Here is a 21,476-nt window from a genome sequence, read left to right as displayed (position 1 = left end):
ACGGAGTAGAACTTACGTTCCCGTTCAAATCAACGTAGCGACCTCAACCACTTCATTCGCTTGATCATCAACACTTTGCTTCAGCCTACGACACCCAAATAAACAAGCACTAAGTGATTTTGCATGGATGAGGGAGCAAACAAAAATAAAGCTAAGTTTAATTTAAGCGTAATGGTTCCTACTCAGTCAGAAGTCTTTGGGTGGTCTCTACAATAATAATCGTTGTCTTTTACTTTAAAACCAGAGCTTTTTATTTCCTAAGCTTTGCTGTTTGACTTTCGTCACAGACCTTAGCAGCACCCATCTCACTGACTAATGTTGATGTTCAACTTCCATTAAAGTTAATTGGCAACTGTGCGGAGAGCATGAGCGAATGTTTGGAGAATGCTCTCAGTTTTCTGAGAGGCAGACGTGAGGCCATTACTTGGTGCTGCCAGGCAGACAAATGAAAAGGGAAGAAAATCAGCCTCGCTCCAGCAAAGATGAAATGTTTCACAGTTAAAAAGCTCAGTGAAGGCTGAAATGAAGCCGTCTTTTCTTTCAAGTTCTCCTTTTCATTACCATGCATTGCCAGTCAGTAGGCTAAAGCCTATGAACTGAGCAGCCCTTTCAGTGTTAATTCCTTTAAACCCAATCAGTTTATTAAGAACTTTGAGAGGCTCTTCCAAATGTGAATGACAGACCTGACAGTGAGGTTCTTCTTTCATTAAGGACTCTATCAACAAATAACGTAGTTCAAACAGGGACCAGGCAGCGATGTCGCAGTTTAAAAAACAAAAAACAAATCCTGACTTATTCTTGCACCGCAAATGTTTCTCTTGGCACTTTCATGAAACTGAGTGTTTAGTTAAGAGTTAAGCACGCTCATAAATCAATGGGTATCTCCTCTTTTCTGCCTTCATTTGGGAGTCTCTTCCAATCAGTGTCATGTGAGTCATACGACCTAGCCCAATGAGGACGTGCAAGCTATTCTGTCTATTTTAAAGTCTATTAAAAGAATAGTTTGACATTTTTAGAAACATATCTATTTGCTTTCTGGCTGAGAGATTAATAATAAGATCCTGTCACATAACTCTTCAAATACCTACTGTCTGTCCCTTCACTATGAAGCTACGGCAGCCGGCTGGCTTAGTTAAGCATGAAAACTAGGAGCTGGTTAGCTTAGTTAAGCATGAACGGGGAGCTGGTTAGCTTAGTTAAGCATGAAAACTAGGAGCTGGTTAGCTTAGTTAAGCATGAAAACTGGGAGCTGGTTAGCTTAGTTAAGCATGAAAACTAGGAGCTGGTTAGCTTAGTTAAGCATGAAAACTGGGAGCTGGTTAGCTTAGTTAAGCATGAAAACTGGCAGCAAGCAGACGTCATATAAAACATGAAACCAAAAGTTCAGTTGCAAATCTTACACAGATCTTTATTGTTCTTTAATTACATACAGTTCGAAGCAATCAAGTTGCTCTTTTCTTTTCTTCTCTTTTTCTCATCTTGTTCACACCTACAAAAACCTTCTTTTTCGTCTTCCTTCCCCTACGTACGTTTTCCTGTCGATTACACTCACTTGATTTATACCACCTATCACCTATACGCAAGATATCACATCAACTTATACAGGAAGTTAATGGAGTTAAACACATTGCGATGACAATCTCTTTCAGTTCCAAAACATCTTTTTCCAGCTTTTCTCTTTTCCTTTCAGCCTTCCACAGACTTCTCTTATTTCCATCAACCAGTCTTTCACATTTCATTGTCTTGTCCCCCAGGACAGGGGAATATGTCCTGCTGCCTCTACTGGTGCACGCAGTGTCCACAACTAAAGCTCCATGCAAGATGCTACACTGAAAAATTATCCGTTTCATTTTGAAAAGTCAGCTTTTTAAAAACCAACATGGCTCAGTTCAAAATTTTGTTTCAATACAAAACTCCTGATCTCTTCTCTGATTTTGACATCAGATGATTTGCTACCACTAACTCTCATAGTAATGTTTTTTTCAAAAAGAGAGACTGAAGTCTCATTTAAATTAATGCCTGCAGTGAATTAAACAAAAGTGTCCAGGGCCTAACATCAGTCATTAAAGGAATGTATAAAAATAAGATGCGTCTTCTGATTAATCAAGAATCAGACTTGTATAGAGAAATTTGTAGCTTTGTGTAGTACATCTTATCCTTTGGGGGGATTTTCCTCCTTTCTTGCCTGCTAAACATGCTAAAAATTTCAAATAACTTCACCTAAAAGCTAAAACAGTGCTGCTTTATGATACCTAAAAAAATATTACAATACATCTTAGAATATAAAAATGTAAAACTTTCATTAGCCCCCCAAAAAAGGTCTAAAATAATGCTTAAATATCAAATTAATAGTAAACAGGATTGAATGCACCACCTCTATCTTCAAGAAATCCACACACTCACAACACACAGATCCATGCGTGAAATGTGTTTGCTTCTCATTATGCTTCCCTTTTAGAGCTGGTGGAAGCCGTGCACGTCTCTCCAGAATACTGTGTCTCTGTGTGGTGCACTTGGATGGAGGGGTAAGGTAAATAGCTGCCGAAGAGGACAGTAACACAGAACACTGTAATAATACGCACGCACGCAGACACACATAAATACAAGTCCCAACATTTATGTACAAAAATAAATCAAAGTGTCCAAATGGGAGTCCATTTTCTCCTTCCACCTCAGTTCACACCATAGTCTCTTTTCTCTTCCCTAAAGAACACAGAGACTTCTTCTCCTTTTTGGTTTTGTGTGATGTGGGCGAGGACAGCGGCGACGACGACGAAGATGACGCCGTCGTCGATATAGATGAGGAGGAGGAGCGGGAGGAAGGGGACGTCGTGGTGGGGCTGGGGGTCGTGCTGTTGCACGGCGAGCTAGGGGCGGACTGAGAGACCGGCTGCAGGCAGTTCTCATCCGCTTCCTCCATGTGGACGATGGCAGAGACGGAGGACGGCCGGCGCTTGGAGCGGGCGTCGTTCGCCGACGGGGAGGGCGCGGAGGGCTCGCTGAGGGGCCGGTGGACGGAAATGGCGCTGCGGAGGCAGTTGAGCCACTGCTGCTTGTGGAAGACGTCGTTGACCTGCAGTGTGTGGGATTGCGCCTGGCTCGGGTCTTGGGAGCGCACGCGGAAAATGTTCTTGGCTGTGGAAGGAAGTAGAGAAAAGTAGAATTAGCAAACTGCTATACTTGAGAGAAGACAATGTGTATTCCTACATTAACAGCTGTAAACTTTTCGACTCTGACACAAGCCTCACCTTTGTCTGCGTTGCTGAAAGCGCCCCTGAAGGAGCCGCCCATTCTGACATCTCCGTCCTGCAGGTCCTCCAACACAAGGTGATGCACTGGGATCGGCTGCCGGTAGACCTGGAAACACTGGCGCTCGTTCCTGGTGACGGGGCGGGTCAGGACCAGCAGCTCGGTGAACAAGAACACATGCAGCTTCTGGAGGGAAACAACAAAAACAACCACAACAATTAAAACCACATATTTGAAATAACCACCAATAAAGTTATCAAAGTGCATACTGGTATGTTTACATCATTGGCTCGTTGGAAGTCGGCGAAACAGGTGGTTATAAGCCTAATTGCATTATACGGGATGTGAAGCTTGTGATGATGAGAGGCAGCCAAAGGGGCAATGTGTGCGTATTGTGCTCACCGTGCCGCTCTTGTTTCGGAGCTCTCCGTGACACAGCAGGCTCTTGCACTCCTCAATGAGAGGGTCTCTCTGCCTGTCGTCCAGATACTCCAGCTTGTCGATGTAGTACCGGCACTCAGACTCTCCCTTCTTCATGTTGATGTCAGACAGCACACCCTGCATGATGGTGATCTGAAGAACACAAGAAATGAGAAAATGAACCTCAGCCACGTTTGTAGATCCACGTCCTGCATTTGAACAGATCTGGGCCCTTGACTCACCGCTTCCTCCAGACTGGCAGCGTCTGGGTGCTCTGGTGGAGTGTGTCTCAGTATCTCTTTGAGCAGCAGTGGGTACTTGACCAAGCGGGAGCGTGGGATGTCCAGGAAGCTCCACAGGTCCAGCTTCCTGCTGAAGGGCGACTCAAGGCAGCGCTGCAGGAAGTCCTGCACCCGCCGGTCCTGCTTCTTCTGGTCCAGCAGCGCCTTGGCTGCCAGCTGGTTGCTGCAGTAGTCCTTGTAGGCGTTAAGCCGAGGCAGCTGCAGGGGAGACGAGACACTTACTTATGCTGCCTTTCTTACTGGAATCCCAGCCAAACGTCAACAGAATGAAAAGAGGTCGAAGCACTTGGTGACGGGACACTTACCCAGTTTACTACAATCAGTCCGATCTGGCCCACGGTCCCATCTGGCCCTGTGGCTTTGGCAAGATGCGCCAGGAGGTCCTCGTGCAGAGGGATGTAGGTATCCAGGTTGCCGAAGATGTGAGTGAGCTCCTCCTCTGACATAATGGAGAGCTTCAACATCGGGTCATGGTACGCCTGTGTACAAGAGGAGAGCCAAAACGTCAAATGATAGCATCCCATCAGGCCAAGAAGGGAAGGGAAGGGAAGGGAAGGCGCTAAGAATAGCTTGTGAGGGTACAAGAGAAAGACAGAGGAGTAACTCCTGTCTTTTTATAGCTCCTGGCTTGGCTGTGTGGAAGACCTGCCAGACTTTGATTTAATCTGTTTGCTTAATATGTACTCCAAGTTAAAAGTACAAACCTTGCGTGCGAGCTGGAGGTCCTCAATCAGGTCCTGTTCTCCGCGAGACAGCTCAAATATGGCCTGAGGAAGGAGGAGGGGGAGGCACAAAAAGATACTTTTCTTTAGCAAAACATGAATCAGAATGTCATTACATTATCCCAATTGATGGCAATTAGACTAAATGGTAAAACTGCCCTGGTGCAAACAACAGAGGTCAACTTTGAAATCCATCTGGCTGCTTTGTGTTTAAAAAAAGTGTATGGCTTCTGACAGTTGGCTTAGATGTCTGGCATATGCACCACAAGTGGAGATGCAGAGCAGGAGAGCGCTGGTTTGTTAGCTTGTCAGGTCTATGTGAGCTCACACAGACAGGGAAATAAGCCCGGGATGGCTTTTAGACCCATTTAGACTATCCAACAGGAATACTACAGGGATATGTGAAACCTGTCTGGTAGACAGGTAGAATTAACCACTGTCTGGATCTCTAACTTGGCTCACTCATGTATCCACAACTACACTTCGCCCCTTGGCGTCCCAACCATGCTCTACAATGCACTTGCTGTTCCTACTGTATGTTCATGTGCTGATTCTCACCTCCTGCCGCTTGATCTCTTTGGTGGAGAAAGTTCCCTTCTGGTGAACGTCTAGGGTCTCCGACCACAGCATGCTGTTCCTTCTTTTGGGCGGCGTGGGGGCTGCTGCCTTGCTGCAAGGCTTCTGGGGCGCGCCCGGCGACTTGCCATCGCCCCGGAAGGAGGCCTGGAGATGGAAAAGAGGAAGAGAGTCAGACAAGTCGAAACCGAGTTGTTTGGTGCAACAAGCAGAGCAGCAAAGAAATGCGCTTTGAGTTTGAGTCAGGGAAGCTTACCTGGATGGTTTGGCCGAAGCGCCGGACGGCCCCATTCTTCACCGGAGAGATGAGGTTGGCTAGCGACGTCACCCTGCCGAGAGGACGGACACGCTTTGTGCTGGGTTCCTGAAGAAGGAGAAAAATGGAAGGAGAGATTAGTCAGGCAATTTCATCGTAGTCGAAGAAAAGTCAGAACTTTTCTTTCTGCTCGCAGCTAGGCAGAGCGAATCGATCCGCAATGCCAACTGCGAGATTTCCACAGACCTCAGCAGTTAAGTGCGGATGCTCCCATGTGACTCCCTTGTGATAAACCGCATCAAGTCCGGTCATAAATCCTCATTATTGACTGAAATCGGAGTAGCCGGAGCCGAGGTTGAGCCGCAGACAGACAGACTGGCGGACCGGCGGACAGACAGAGATACTGAGGAGGAGGAAGCAGCTCCAGCAGCTGTTGGCTCCATTATGTGAAGAGTCCCAGAGCCAGGCCAGCCCACTGAGCACAAAGACCCTTTCTGGCCACTGATCTGGAAGGGGGTCTGGAAGAATGCCAGGAATGCACGAGACCCTGCTCTCAGCTGTTCAACACCCCTCCCTGCGCACACTCTGCTACTATCTGGCCTGACATCCGCTACAGCCCCACTTCTTGGGAGCGGATCTGGTCCATCACTCAAACAGCGTGAGATAAACGCTTCCTGATTGCTGCAACTCTTTAACTGCATTCCCAGGGATACCTTTCCCAGTGTGGCACTGTGTCGGGACTGTTGTGTCATTTGGGGGAAAGGAGCGGCAACGGTCGTGTCCCCTCTCTTGTGTGCGCACAGTGCAGCGACACCGGTTGCTGCGAGCCGAGACAGGCTCTCCAACAGGCCTCGCGTGAGAGCAGAGCTACACCTGGGCCAGGTGAAACTCCCCCTCACCCGGCCCTGAGGCTGGGAGAAAGGAGAGAGCTGCTTGGCCTCGTGCCAACAACAGCAGGCCACAAATCAAAGAGCTGGAGATCTGAGGTAATGATTTCAGCCCACAGAGCCTCTTCAGAAGATCGAGACCGTCATAATTAGCATCTCTGAACGTTTGCACTCCCCACAAAACATTTTTGCATTTTGAGAACTTCACACTAATGAGGGCTTGCTCTCTGAAATCGAGCAAAGCCCCGTGTGTGTGTGTGTGTGTGTTTTTCTCCTGACTCAGGCCAAATGGGATTTTGCCTTGGCTCAGCGAATCTGGGAAACAGAGCAGCCACTGAGGCTGGGCGCTCTGCAGACACAGCTGTGGAACAGATCCACTCCGTCTGCTGCCGCGGCTGCGGTTGACTCACGGTCTGCTCTGGGTCTCCACATTGGACCAGAGAATCCAGACAGCCTTGAGAACTTAGCAAGCCCTCTAGTGGCAAAGAGATGGTGACTGCTTTGACTGTGCTCTACATGCAAAAGGGCCCAGACTTCTATTAATTCGAATATGTGACCTTTTAATAACAGCAGACATCATAAAAAAAACTACAGTTATAAGTGGGTGGGGGTCTCCAAAGTCAATATTGGAAACGCGTGTTGGGCCATTCTGCACTTCCTGTCTTTTGGGAACCAGCCCCAGAACAACAAAAGGCCACTGGTCCCACTCTTTGTTCATCAGCTGTGAAGTGAAAAAGTGCAGACGGACGGGGAAAGTTGCTATTTCTGGCAGTTTGACCCGGAGACTCTGTTCTCACTTCAGGAAACCAGACAGACCCGGAGTTAGTGCTGCAGCTTTGGACAGACATACATGTGCTCCTTAAACTCCTAACCTAAGATTACAACCTCATAAACATCAGGAGATTTTTTTTCCCAGGGATCCCAAAAGAGCTTCCTGTGCTTTCCCTTTGATGTAACCTTGTGTGTGCTGTGAGCTCATACCCCAGATGTGTCCCTGGGTTTTACAGCACTGCTTGAGTTGAACAGTCAGAATGAAAGGGGTTGAGGTCATCGACAAGTCAGCATGGTGCGTTTAAGCTAAAAGGGCTGTCTCGAGTTTGCAGTTCTGCGGGAACAGAATGAATTGCCCCGCAGAACTTCTGCTTTATCGGGTGGTTTACTGTCAATGAAACCACATCTTCCCTGAAATCTCTTCCGAAAGAGAACCATTCAACCCTTTAAAAAGGGGAAGGAAGGGGCTGAAGCAACTTTTTAATAAGTACAGAGAGCACACCTGGGTTTCAACAGCCTTTAACTGCTGCAGCTGTATCAAAGATAACCTGGGTACAGTTCAAAAGCAAAGTAACTCTAGACTGGGTTGTTGACTGAGGGTCCCCCCCACTGCTTCACTGTCCCGATCTCTCCCCATATCCCAACTAAGGCTGAGCTGCCTACTGTGCCAGGATGCATATTTAAGAGAGAATACACAAAACTAAGGGGGGTCTGTCCGCTATTAACAACTTCCTAGGTGCAGTGTGATCCAATGATTAACATTTCCAGGTTTGGTAGTATCTCAAACATTCAAAGTCCAAAGTCTCATCTTAAAGGCACAATGTGATTGAAAGCACATACAAACACGGTGCGCCCAGGCGAGATAAAAACAGGGTTAGGCGCTGATTCATTCACAATCTGACACAAAGGGCTTGACTTCATCTCAAGGAGCTGACAAACATTCAACGAAACCCTCAGGTAACAGCTAAGCTAAGTAGAAAGACTGCATCTCACCTCTGACTCTTTGTTGGCTTGGTTCTGATAGTCTATCACTTGCAGAGTCCGTTTGATAGGCACCAAGCTACCCAGTTCATCGTAAGCCACCATAGCTTTCAATGAAAACACAATATCCTTTTTTTGGTTTTTAATCCTGGCGAGTCAGCTTCAAGTAATCCACATCAGAGAAAAAGTTGAGTAAAATCAAGGTTTGTGTGGGTAAAAAGAAAACCATTCAATAAATAAATACACCTCCCCTCATAAGCTCTGAAGGCTTCCCTCACACACTCTTTCTAAACTTTGGTCTGAAGCACACTGAGGGAGGGAGGGCTTTATACCAGGCAGGACAGACAGGGAGGAGCTGTGCTCTGCTTGGCTCTCATGGCTGCAGATGAGGCGGGACCGGCTTTACTTGGAAGTGGGGAGAAGCTGCACGCAGGCTCTGTTGACACTCAACAAGTGAAAACAGTAGTGAGAAGTTTGTAAGATCACAGGTTAAGCTTACTGCAAAACGGAGTTGACGCAAACAACTCCGATGAGGGCAGGTGAACGTTGGAAAAAGACTGAAGCTTATCTAACAGTATGGGTTTGTCTCAGGGAACTGGGTTAAGGTCTGCAGTGAAGCACGTAGAAAAGATCACTTTTTTAATGACTTCTGTGAGGGTGAAAAAAGCTTAAACTGTGAGAACTTTATTTGTTGTTGACATAAACGCACGGTAGAAACATTGTCGGTAATGATTCCACACGTTTGGTTAGAAGAGAGTTGTAAGCTGAACAGCTTTATCCTCAAAGACACGCAATATACAGTATATAACAAAAATACTTTTTTGCACAGTAAATTGATCTGGAAACAGGCATGCTAACTCATCAGGGGTGGAAAAACCTGGGAATGCACTGGCAGCTTTGCTAAACAACAAAACAATAAATTAAAAACACTTGTGTATTACACTGTAGGAACAGTGAACAGACACTTTCCCAAAAGGCAACAGGTAACAATCGGCAATAATCCTAAAAAAGTCATTTATTATTGCTATGAAATTGAAAATACCAAAAACACAAAAGAGGCATTATTTTGTCTCGACTTCTACAAGATTCTAGTATCGGGTACTAAAACCTTTGAAGCTAAATGTGTCGTTCTGTTTACAGACTAATTAACGAACTACAAAGTCATTATTACTTGTTAGCTAATTATCAAAGCAGTTTCTGCTTTATAAACAGAGCTGTTGTCAGACTGATCAGCTGACCTGAGGGAGGTGATCAATTAGAATATCAATGGCGGGGGACCTGTTTATTGAATACCACTGGGGGGGGGGGGGGGGGGGTATCAACCGTATGTTGATTGGTCTGAGTGGGGGAAAGGGCAGCATGTTGATCAGTTTCAGTAAAGACAAGAGTTCTGAGGCCAAAATGACCACCACCTGGCTTTTGTTCGTGCATTTGTGCACACACCCTCGGGGAGGGGGGGGATTCACCCGGACAGGCGGATGCACACATGCCACAAGGACGGCGTCGCACCTGTAGTCATTACTCTACACGTCCCCCTCCACCCCTATACAGCTGGTGCACAAATGCACGGCAAAAAATGGAGGCGTTAGATCTGACGGAGCGGCTAATGTGGAGGTGCTGCAAGGCAGAGCGTTGTTTGTGTTTGTGTGCGTGTGCGTGTGCGTGTGTGCGTGCGTTTTAGGGCAAATGGACAAGCCTGTTCGTGGCTCTACTTCATCCTCCTGGGTCAATACACAGGTGTGAACCAGGACAGGGGCTTCATGCTGTGTGTACATGTGTGTGTGTGACAGAACACAGATGCCGATGGAGGTGTCTGGTTATTGACGCCTTGCTCTTTGTTGACGGAGCGGTCAGGAGGGGCTCATCACCAACAGGATGGAGAGTCTGGGTTACATGACCCGCTTGCACCCCCAAAACAAAGTGGAGTGAGATCATAAGTCAAGTGACTTCAGCATCAGAAAAAAACAAAACACGTAGGGCTCAAGTGAGAGATAAGACAGCTGAAAACTATGCAGACTGAGGAGTCAGAGAGGATCTCATAAGAAAAGTGAATGTGTGTAGTCTGTGCGTGCCTTCAGCAGACAGACGACGTGTGAAGCCCTGCTGTTACTCACTGCTGCACGGGGAGACCTCGGGGCTGAATCAGCTGTGCGTCTGGTCCCGCTGCTATAAAAACTGAACGCGACGTGGCTCGGCCTGCCTGGCCCTCGTAGGCCCACCCCCCCCTCGACACTCCGAGCTGCAGCTGCAGGGCAGCTGGGATTTACGCTTCGTAACACACACACACACACACACACACACACACACACACACACACACACACACACACACACACACACACACACACACACACACACAGCAGTATGAGTAATGCAGTTTCACCACCGTCTAACATATGCCGTGCCAGGGACGGACTGGGCCCCGAGGCCTGAGATCAACTAAACCTCCACATCAGCAGCACAGGGACGAAATCACAGCTTCGGGGGGGGGGGGGGGGGGGGGCAGGCATAAAGCAGGCAGCTCTGTGCAGAGAAAGACTGGCGAATGCCGACTGACTTAAAGCAACAAGAGGATGGGTGGGGGTGCTGCTGCCCTCTGCTGCTGCAGTTCAGCAACAGAAACATTTTCCTGCAACAGCTGACCTCTCAGATGTGCCACTTCATTGATGTCACTCTCTATTGCAGAGTGAAAATGAGTTTGGCAATGTCAGTTACATGAATGTGTGCGGGGACTTTTATTCAAACATGGGAGGACTGTTAAAGAAAGAGAAAATGAATGCTTGCGCAGTGTGTTGCAAGGTGTTTTTCCTGTCTTGGTGTCATTGAAGGAAGAGGTGTGTTTACTGCTCCCTCACAGGCTGCATCAGGGAAAGAGCTTAACTCTTATTCTGAAGCCTTAAAGCTATAGGTAATATAGAGTCAGGGCCGTAAGGATTTGGAATGTGACACAATTTTTCAAATTTAGCCTCTGTACACAACTCCAATGGATTTGAAACTAATCAGTCAATATGTGGTTGAAGTGTAGACTTTCAGCTTTAATTCAATGGATATAACAAAAAAAATCACAATGACCGTTAAGGAATTACAGCCATTTTTACACAGCCACCCACATTTTCAGAGGCTCAAAAGTAATTGGACAAACTAACATAATTGTGAATATAATCATTTTTAATACTTGGAGGAAAATCCTTTGCAGTCAATGATTGCCTGAAGTCTGGCACCCATAAACATCACCAAACGGTGAGTTTCCTCCCTTGAGATGCTTTGACAGACCTTTTACTGCAGCCTCCTTCAGCTGCTGCTTGTTTGTGGGTCTTTCTGCTTCACTTTTATCTTCAGGAAGTTAAAAGTCTGCTCACTTGGGTTGAGATCAGGTGACTGACTTGGCCATTGAATAATATTCTATTCCTTTGCCATAAGAAGCTCTTGGGTTGTTTTCACAGTATGATTCAGGTCATTATCCAATCAGTTTTGTAGCATTAGTCTTAATCTGAACAGATAGTTTAGCCCTAAACACCTCAGAAGCAGCAGGATGAGTTCTATCAGCTGTGACATCATCAATGAACACCAGTGACCCTGTTCCATTGGCAGCCATACACGCCCATCCATAACACTGCCTCCACCATGTTAAACAGATGATGTGGTATGCCTTGGATTCAACCTCATATTGACTGATTAGTTTCAAATCTATTGGAGTTGTGTAAAGAGGCAAAATTAGAAAAATTGTGTCAGTTCAAATACATATGGCCCCGACTGTATTTTAGAAACCTTTTTTGTTATATTTGTTGAAACTCTCATTGCATCCCAACAGCAATCAATAAATCAAATGCAATGACAAAGAAAAAGAAAAATGTCCATTATCTGTGGCTGTTGCAGGACTTTAAAAAGCCTGTCCAATCATATAATTTGGCGCCAATGTGATGATTGGACAGGCTACCTCCCTATCTACCTGATCACATTCTGCACAGCAACAGCTGTGAGTACTAACAGCCATGTTGGTTGTTTACGTTCATAATAATAATAATAATAAAGTTTTGTGGACTTTCTCGCTAGATCTAGCAGCTTTTGAAGCTAGTGCTGCTAGCTACTTTCATTGGGAAAGAGTTGGCAGCTGGGCTGAGTTTTTATGTTGGATACTTTTTAAAATCCAGCAGACTATTGATAGTTGCCGACCCCAACTAAGGTTGAAACTGTATAAAGCTATGACTACAGTATTGAAAAACACAAATGTGTTAACCGTTAGTTTACATAGGACATTCTTTTAAAATGCCCACAGCGGATGCTATGTTTGTTTTGGTAGTAGTTTAACATGCTTTAGTGTTGCTAACATGTAATCTAACATACTTCAGTTACATTTTATAGTTAAATGTTACTAAAGAAATCAGGTTTATAATAATAGTGTAATACTGAAATTGTGATTTTGTCTGAGATGATTATCGTCAATCTCCTTATTTGCTCACATGCTTTATGAAAAGTATTTTGCTGAACGTTCATTTATTTATCCATGCAGTTGGCATGAATGAAAATTTCAAATATATGAAGAGAGACAGCGTGTTTGACTACAATATGTTGCACAATCTTTTATCTATATATATTTGTTTCTTATAATGGAAGCATTTGCTATGTTTCTCGAAGTTGAATTTTAAAAGAATAAGTATTGAGGGTTATGAAGAAGAAACCCATAACAATGTAACCTCTGCTTGTAAAGTTCAGAGCCACCACCCTGGAGGGTTTAAAAGTACGCTTGGTTCTAAATCAGGCCCCCAGTTAGGGCGTGATTGCGAGATCTTAACTCCTATTAATCCAAGAAGTTTCTGTTCTGAGGGCAAAGAACTATAAATACCTCCGCCCCTCCGTGGCTACAATTAAACAAAGATGAAGTGACGGAAGATGTAGACAGTGATCTAATCACACAACTGCCTGAAGAAACAATAAAAACCAGAATGACATGCTACGGTTACTCAACACACTGGGTCCTTATGTCAGTGTTCACACACCCAGAGCAGCGCTGGTTGCTACCAAACACAGGCTGGTAACTAAGACTCGCAGTGAAACCGCCAACGCTTTGTGATACCGGCAGAGCCTCAGCTGACGGACGTAAACACAAAACCACCGTTTGCCAAGTCACCGGCACAGATACATATGAACACAGCGGTGTTCTGTAGTCAGGGCACAGGTTCATAGATCGTATGCATATCTTTTTTTCCACTAAAAAACATCGTTCAGTCGAAACATGCAGCGTTTACCGTAAAATGAAAGTGGAAATAACTTTGGTTCTCCAGCGGCAACATTTTCAGGAAATTCTTATCATAGTGTTTGCTTTAAAAGCCATCCACACACAGGGAGTCGGGATGGGTTCAACAGTTCCACTGTAGAGTTGGTTGATATGTTGATGTACACCATGAGGAGTTAATGCAAATTTCTGGCATCTACTATCATCTTCTTGTTTTAGATGGTTGGGCTCTGAAAAATTGTGATAAAAAACAACAACAATAAATCTGCATACTACTCAACAATGAAAATGATTGCTTCTTGCAGCTGTAATCATAGCAGATCTGACTAAACACTACACAACAAAACTGAGACGCTGCTTTCTGAAACCATTCCTTGCAACTCTAACGTTTAGTCGGAGCCAAAGAGCAGCAGTACACCAGCAGCCAAACGGTTAACCGGGGATCTCTGCTATAGCGGCCTCGGTGTGGAGGGAGTACACTGTGCAAGCGGCTCAATTGGAAAAGAAAAGAAAGTCAGAGCAGAGCACTGATATGAATCAAGGAGTGGCCCCCGGGAGTCTCCACAACACTGTCAGAGCTTTGTTTAGTTAAGTCAGAGCAACTTATCCAACTGGTTCCAGAAGTCCAGGCTCTGCTAATCCCTCTCATGTGGGCGCAGGACAAAAACAGCCTGCGTGGAGACAGGGTGATGTTTGGTCCGTTGGTGCTGCCCATTAGCATGATAGGAGTTTTAAACACAAATGTGTCAAAAGGAGAAAGAAAGAGAATTCAGATTTGAAATGAAGCTAGGACACTTTGAGACACTTTTGTACACGCATGGCTGGTAGAATAGGGAAATGCGCCTGAAGCTAAACGGTGTTCAGTTGTGACAGGATCATCCTCAGTTGGTATAGCACGGACTGATCGTTATGCTCATTTTTACACCCACACACCAAACAAAGTGTGTTTTCTAACCCAGTCAGTCCCGCCTTTCAGTTATACCAAAGCAGGTTCCAGATGTAGCTACAGACCTCATCGGGCTCCTCACCAAACAAACGCGGGCTTTATCTAGAAGTCTCTCCGTGATAAAGACTAATCATTTTGACGATACGTTCTGAATAAACAGACGAGGCGAATACTTCAGATACCGCCAGAGATCAGATATGGCAGCCTGTCTTAACGCAATAAACGGGAGCAATGTGAGACAGTGGAATTTATATTTCACCACTCGTGCCTAAAACCCTGCAGGAGCAACATTCTGGAGCAACTTCCGGTCACCACATCTCTTCTTCTTCCTCCTCTTTAAATCAGAAAACACGGTGTATTACCGTTAATAATGTAATGCAAGAAAAACTGACCCTGGATCTGCCATAAATGATCCCGATGGCTAGATGCTAACGGTACTAGCGCCGCTAACAGCGCAAACAATGGCAACGGTGCTGGCAGAGCTAACAGTGTTTACCTGAGGGGTAACCGAAGGGCGGGCGCTACGCTTCCGCGAAGACACTGTCGGACGGGACAGCGTTATCGGTAGTTAGCTTAGCTGTAACCAGTGAGGCACACTCACATGCGCTAACCACCCCGTTATGTAAGCAAAGCACAGAGACATTCAGATTACATGATTAAAACACACAGCGGGAGAGTGACTCCATTCTCTGCTCAGGTAGACACTATCACTATATCTTTACACAGCAAACCGTTGTTTGCTGCTACATTAATGCTCTGAATGCTGTATATTGCAACTTTTGTTTGGTTTATGGCACACGTTTTCTTGCACAGCAAAATGCATATGATGTTATGTAGCCTGCAGAAAGATTAACAAAAAGCCACTGGCTTGTAGTTGGAGCCCATTGCAGTGAATCTGGTGAATCTCTGGCACAGATGATTTTGCAAACTGTTCTTGATGTGCCGCAGTCTGGATTGGAATGTTCAAAAGCTTGCCCTGAAATACAATAACTCTGTCTCTGTAGCATTGTTTTGGTTTTCGACACCTTCAAAACTCCCCTCTGCTCTCCACGTTCTCTCACACTGTGGCTCAGTGAAGCCAAACAGATCATTTACCAAGATGTATAAAACAGTGATTTGATCGTGGCTCATAAATGCTACGTTATGTGTTGTTTTGGGTGTGGCAAACACTGTCTCTGGTAAACTGTAATCCCATCTATAGATTGACAATAAAATGTATTTCTGTCTTTGTTTGTTTTTTATTAGATTTTATTAGTAATGATGAAAAAAGTGAATGAGTAAAGGTCATTAAACATACCAATAACAGTGCAGATTCTTTTTGCTTAAGTTCTGTCTTGGCTCTGCTCGACCCGACTTGCTTTTTAACTAGCAAAAGTTGTAGAACATGGTAACATTTCTGGTGCAACATCGGTCGAGGTTCTAAACGAGCTGAGCCGATACTAGAAGGTGGATTTAAAACACTGTAGACCACTGATTGGTCGGAGAGAATCATCACTAGTACGAGACAAAACGAGCAGCACAATACCGCCGCTTTAAAGATTTTTTGAAATTGGTAGCCCACAAAACTATGCCACCATGCACTAGGCCGCTGTGCACTACGCCGTACAGATTCCCTATGTTTGGTTGCTGATGAAAGGATTCAGCGAGTGTCACTTTGAAGATGACATCATGGCAGTTTCATGCGGTGTCACTATGACTAAACGCTGAGCATCAGCTTCCACTGAAGGGTACAATCTGCAGTGGACAATGAAATAGAGAAAGGGACCTGGTACCAAAAGTGAGTCGAGTTGAGTGTTATCTTATTGCAGTGCATCCCACAAGAGTGGGGCTCCATGCTGAGTGGATAGTAAGAGTATTGCAAGTGTGTGGAAGAACTTTGTAAAAGAAAAAACAACCAATACAAACCTCAATGTGAAGTGTAGCAAATATGTCCAGCCCTTTTTTTCTAAACCATTATAAGAAGCCAGGCCTGCTTGATAACGGCCCTTTTCTCTATTCTAATCTCCCTTTTCAGCAAAGCAATGGTTTTACTGGTGTAATCTGATGTCACTGTTAAAATGTTATTATTATAGTTTCTGATGGATGGCTTTATTGGATGGAGTTTTAAACCTCAATTGGACATTGATGATTCTTGACTTCTTATTTGTCATTCAATGACTGGTTTATGAGTGAATCTATAAATGGACTGTGACTAAATAACAAAAAAAATGAATAAAAGCCCATTCATTGGTTCAAAAAGGGGGTTTATAGACATCCAAGGGGTCTTTGAAGCAACACTAAGGTCTTCCAGCAAAACCAGAAATTGATCACTTTCTTGACAAGTACATAGGCTTCATTTTCCACAATGGGATTTTCTTATGACCTACAATACAGATAAACAACTTTCTATCAAAATGGCTTTTCCTGAAACTAAATCTTACCACCAGGTGTTCTCTAAAATGCTATTTAGTTCTCTTCCAATGAGAGCGTGAAACACCCTGGTGTTTTCTAGAAGCTCACCGAGTGTCTGGCGACGTGCGTTTACCTTAAAGTCAAAGCTGCAGAGGCTGACTGCGTCGCCGTCATCCTTCTCCCTGCGTTTCCGCTTCTGTGGAGAGAAGAACAGGCAGGATGTTAGCTGGAATAGTCGACATGAATCACTGGAACTTCTTGATGAGTATTAAACATTCTTATGATGCAGAAGGTGAGGATTCCCGACGACCGCGGACACTTACACAAGTCTGGAACAAACACTCAATACCACTTTTTTAATTTGACCCTCCTTTCTTATTTCAGTTAGGAGTTCATTCTGGATTTTTAGTACGACAGAAACATGTTTCCTAACTGCATTCAGGATTAAATACAATTGAAAAGCTAATCAAACCGTTTGATTGGTGCTTTAAATGACAATACAATAAATAAATGACAAATCATAATTAAAAGTGGGTTAACCCCCAGGGTTAGTGCATCAGACTCCTCGTAGCTACAATTGATCTTTTTCTGGCATGTTTGCTAGCCAGTAACAAGCGAGAGCCGTTTATATCATGGTTGGTCCATCTCCAGAATCCCACCGGTACATTCTGATCAAAGATACATGCTTGTACATACTATACATAGATCAGGATGACTGTCGATTGAAGAATCGCAATTAAAGTTAGGATTTGTTAAATTAAGTAAAATAGGAGGTCCAAGACTGGATAGGACACAGCCATGACTTTAGAAATTATTTCTGTAATAGGACAATCTTTGAAACTTAAGTTAAGATAGGACAATCAGTTAGGATATTTTTATGTAATGAGGCCCCTGTTCTATAATTGCACTGAAGAATGTTGAGCTCTCTTCCAAAATACGTACAAAATGATCTCAGATTGGGATTATGGGCTCTCACATTCTTTGAGTTCCACGTAGTAACACACATTTTCTCTGCTTTGTGTTGTAGTACACATCCTTGTCAATATGAGACAAACAAGTAAAGCACTTTACAGCCACCCCATTCCCCGCTCGTACTTCAGGCCAATTATGCTCATTGCCCCAGTAGCTCTATTGTAAAGCCACAATAGACACGGCTGGAGGTCCTTCTGGGAACAGGAAGGGGTTAATTAAACTGCGGGACGCTTTAACACCTGCATGTGGACTGTCAGTCAGGGAGAGTCAGTTAGCAGGTGAGAACAGCGGACTGGCCTGGTGGCCTCTGGGACCCCTGGGGCTCCGTTACTGCTGGTCCATTAACCACGAAGGGCCAGACTGCTTCTGTCTGGACACGCAGGACGTCAAGACCTGATTGACCAGCGAGGCGAGGAGGGACAAAATGGACACGTAGTGGTCAGGGGCGGCTGGCGATGAATGATGTGTTTGTTTGTGTTGTTGTAGGGCATTTCCTCTGTGGTGGGCCAACCTGTTTGCTTTCCCACATACGTAACAATTTAAGAGCCGTGTGCTCTACAACTGCGTTAGCCTTAACAGCAGTGAATGGCACGGTTTGTTCAAAGTTGGTCGCATCTCAATAGGAGGCTGTCAACAGAGCTGCACGTAACAAAAGATGGTGTAATTCACTTCACAGCAAACCTTCATCCAGTGTCACAGCGGAGAAGTTTCACAGCTAGCTAAGTGAATGAAGTGACAAGCTAACAGCACATTATATCAATATAATCAAACAGCAATATGTGAAATGGAAGGGACCCAACTATGTATTGCCACTGTTTGGTGTTTAGTTATGATGCATCAAACTGAGGTACACAAATATAATTAAGTTAAAATTCCTTTGAATTAAGGCTCACTCCCCATTCTAATGGCTACAAAGACTTTTTAAAAACACATTTATTCTCTAACTAAAGGGACGGGATTAGACTGAACATTAATTTTAGAACTTTAAGTTATATCTGTCAACATTATCCATTAAGGGTGGGTGTTATGGATGAAATGATCACCACATATGTACATTTTCATGTCACAATACATGGTTTTCTCCAGGTGAACCCAATCAGGCGTATCCTGACATCTCATTATCAAAGTAAAAATACTAGATGGTGCTTTAAGCAATATCACTTATTAAATGTGGGTTTAGTGTAAGCCTAATAAAGCTCATGTTACATTGTATGAAAATGTAATGAATCCTTCTGACAATAGCAACGGCACTCTTTACTTCAGGTGAGATGCCTCCACCATTAAACATGGTGGGAAACAATATCAGGATGTTCGGGATGTCACGATAAGTGATACTTTGGCACCAAGACAATGGCAAAACAACAGAGATAGAGATAGTTAACGTTAGCTGTTAGCAGCCAGTAAGCAGCACAGTCATGGTAATGGTAATTGACTTGCATAGCACCATTCACACCCATTCACACACCGATGGCACAGCCTCCGGGAGCAATTTGGGATTGAGTGTCTTGCTGATCTTCTGATTGATTTATTCAGCAATAACAGAGCTAACCGCTAAGGTTAACGGAGGTTCCATTGAGTTACATTATGATGCGTTCAGCAGTATTCAGTCAAAATTAGTATTGGGCCAAATTAAACTATAACGCTATGATGCTGTGTTCAAATCTTGAATAAACTTGAATAAATCCAGTTGTTTAAAGATGTTTTCACAGCTTTATATAATAAAGATTAGAGAGAGAGAATTATGACCGGTTGTACTTCCTAACACTAAGCACCAGCTCTAAGCAGCTTAGAATACATCCTTCACTACTAATGCCAATTTGTTTAATCAAGCAAATATTTAAATAGAAACACAATCATTTATTTTCTAATCATCTGAATTGTTTTATGAAAATAACAATACATGACAATAACAAAGTTGTTATGGTTTTCAAGGGTTGAAATCATTACTGTTGTATTGAATTATGTATTGAGAATTATGGGGTATTGGTATCAATTTCTACATTTCTTGTATTGTGACATCCTTAAACAGTTGAACAATTGTTAATGGATGAAAGAACCAGACAGGAATGTCTGTTTTTGGTTCATCCAGCAAAGGGAATACCTTATATTTATGCAAGTACTTCATCAAATTGATCTGAAAATCATATACAAACCAAAACAACTCAAACTTTAGTTCTGGGAACCCACTCTTTCAAAACCACACACAACAGGCCTCATCCGGAAATAGTAAGAAGAGTGAATCTGCGCATTCCTGACCAGTTTTACTGCCATCGCCTTCTATTATCCTGAATAGGTAAACCAGACATTTAAGTTTGTTTTAGGCAAGTGTTAAAAACATTCACTCATGTTAAATCCAGTCTTTAGGAATGACTGCAATACACCATGAGATATCCAGTCAGTGAAGTTCCACACTCTAACATGCATCTCCCAGACATTGCTGATTGGTTAGTAATCTTCTGTGTGTGTGTGTGTGTGTGTGTGTGTGTGTGTGCAGGAGTTGTACATGTGAGAAGAATCCCGCTCGTACTAGCTTAAGTAAACGTCCACTGAGACTAAGAAAAGCCTGAATGGCGGTGGCGGGTCAGTCTGCGGCCCGCTGTCCCTGAAGTGTGCGTGTTAAGTGTGAACGCTCCCATCCAAGTTAAATATTGCCTTAAGCTTGGGTCTTACACATGGAAATAATAAAAAAAAAAACGACACAAGAGTAATCTCTGTGCGAAAAACGGACGCGGCGGGACAAAAGGAGAAGAAAATTAGCCGTCCTGTTCCTGCCACCTTTGGAAATCCCTCCGTCAGCAGCTCGCAGATGGAATAACATGCTCCAAGCAGCGACTTGTTCAAATGCTGGGCCGGGTTCAATGTAAACACTCTGACTCAACAAACACAACCCCCCCTCGTATCTCTCTCACACACACACACACACACACACACACACACACACACACACACACACACACACACTATAGAAACTGTTGCGACCTTGGCCTGGCTGCTTTGTTACTCATCTGGGGAAACACTGACAGATTTGTGCGTTACATAAAAGCTCGATGATGTACACAGACAACATAAACGCGGCAGCCATAATGAGCTAATACCACAAACACCTTTCAGTGCTTTTCAGACAGACAATGAGTGGGTTTTGTTTCTGCTGTGTTTAGATACCGGCTGGTTGAAAGAGTCCAGCAGGTAGAGGAACAAGCCTCTAACAATATCACCATTTCATATTCCCATGACATCATGCGCTTCAGAGAAAAAGCCATCCTTTGACCTGATAAATGGCTCATTCAGCTAGCTGAGAAACGTTTAACCTTGTACAGTTTGGTGAAAAGGAAGATCGATATTTGCAGTGCGGTCAGGAAGAGGTGGAGGGAGGTAAAGAAAGAAACACTAAAACAAAGACGGAGAGACTGGTTTGAATTTAAATTCAAATTTAAACATTCAAAGGCTTTGGCAGCGTTGGTTGTGTAACAGTTCTGCCAATACAAGCGTATTGAGTTCAACCGCGTGAGTGAAAGATGTAGGCCATTGTTCTGCTTCATCTCAGTCACATGTAGATGACAGTTAAAGCATGAGTAACTTATAGCTGGCCATTTTCACGACCTAAACTAATTGTCATGTTTAGTCTTTCTTTAAGTAAATGAATATTGAGTTTTGCACACAACTTTTTACACCAACCAACTAAACTCCTGTTTCCAGGATAAATGAAATGCTCGCTTGCGCTTCAGCTCATAAACACCAGCTCCAGAAACAAAAATCTAATTCTGTTTGACC

At 44.1% G+C, this 21,476-nt stretch overlaps 1 protein-coding gene across 1 annotated transcript; it reads right to left on the bottom strand.

Moving 5' to 3' along the window:
• Positions 1-1,382: 1,382 nt before the first annotated feature.
• On the bottom strand, positions 1,383-8,473 carry net1 (neuroepithelial cell transforming 1). Its single transcript, XM_068717079.1, has 9 exons — positions 8,177-8,473; positions 5,526-5,633; positions 5,252-5,416; positions 4,676-4,738; positions 4,277-4,450; positions 3,912-4,169; positions 3,652-3,822; positions 3,249-3,435; positions 1,383-3,135 (listed from the first exon to the last, which is right to left on the bottom strand). The coding sequence occupies exons 1-9, from the start codon at positions 8,267-8,269 to the stop codon at positions 2,678-2,680; spliced, it is 1,677 nt and encodes a 558-aa protein (XP_068573180.1). The 5' UTR covers positions 8,270-8,473; the 3' UTR covers positions 1,383-2,677.
• Positions 8,474-21,476: the final 13,003 nt, after the last annotated feature.

The sequence above is a fragment of the Cebidichthys violaceus genome, unplaced genomic scaffold, assembly GCF_023349555.1.
Source record: "Cebidichthys violaceus isolate CVI_PGR_0920_01 unplaced genomic scaffold, fCebVio1.0.p SCAF_21, whole genome shotgun sequence".
Taxonomy (NCBI): Eukaryota; Metazoa; Chordata; class Actinopteri; order Perciformes; family Stichaeidae; genus Cebidichthys; species Cebidichthys violaceus.
Note: the sequence above shows the minus strand (reverse complement) of the source record. Positions and strands in the feature narration are given on the sequence as shown.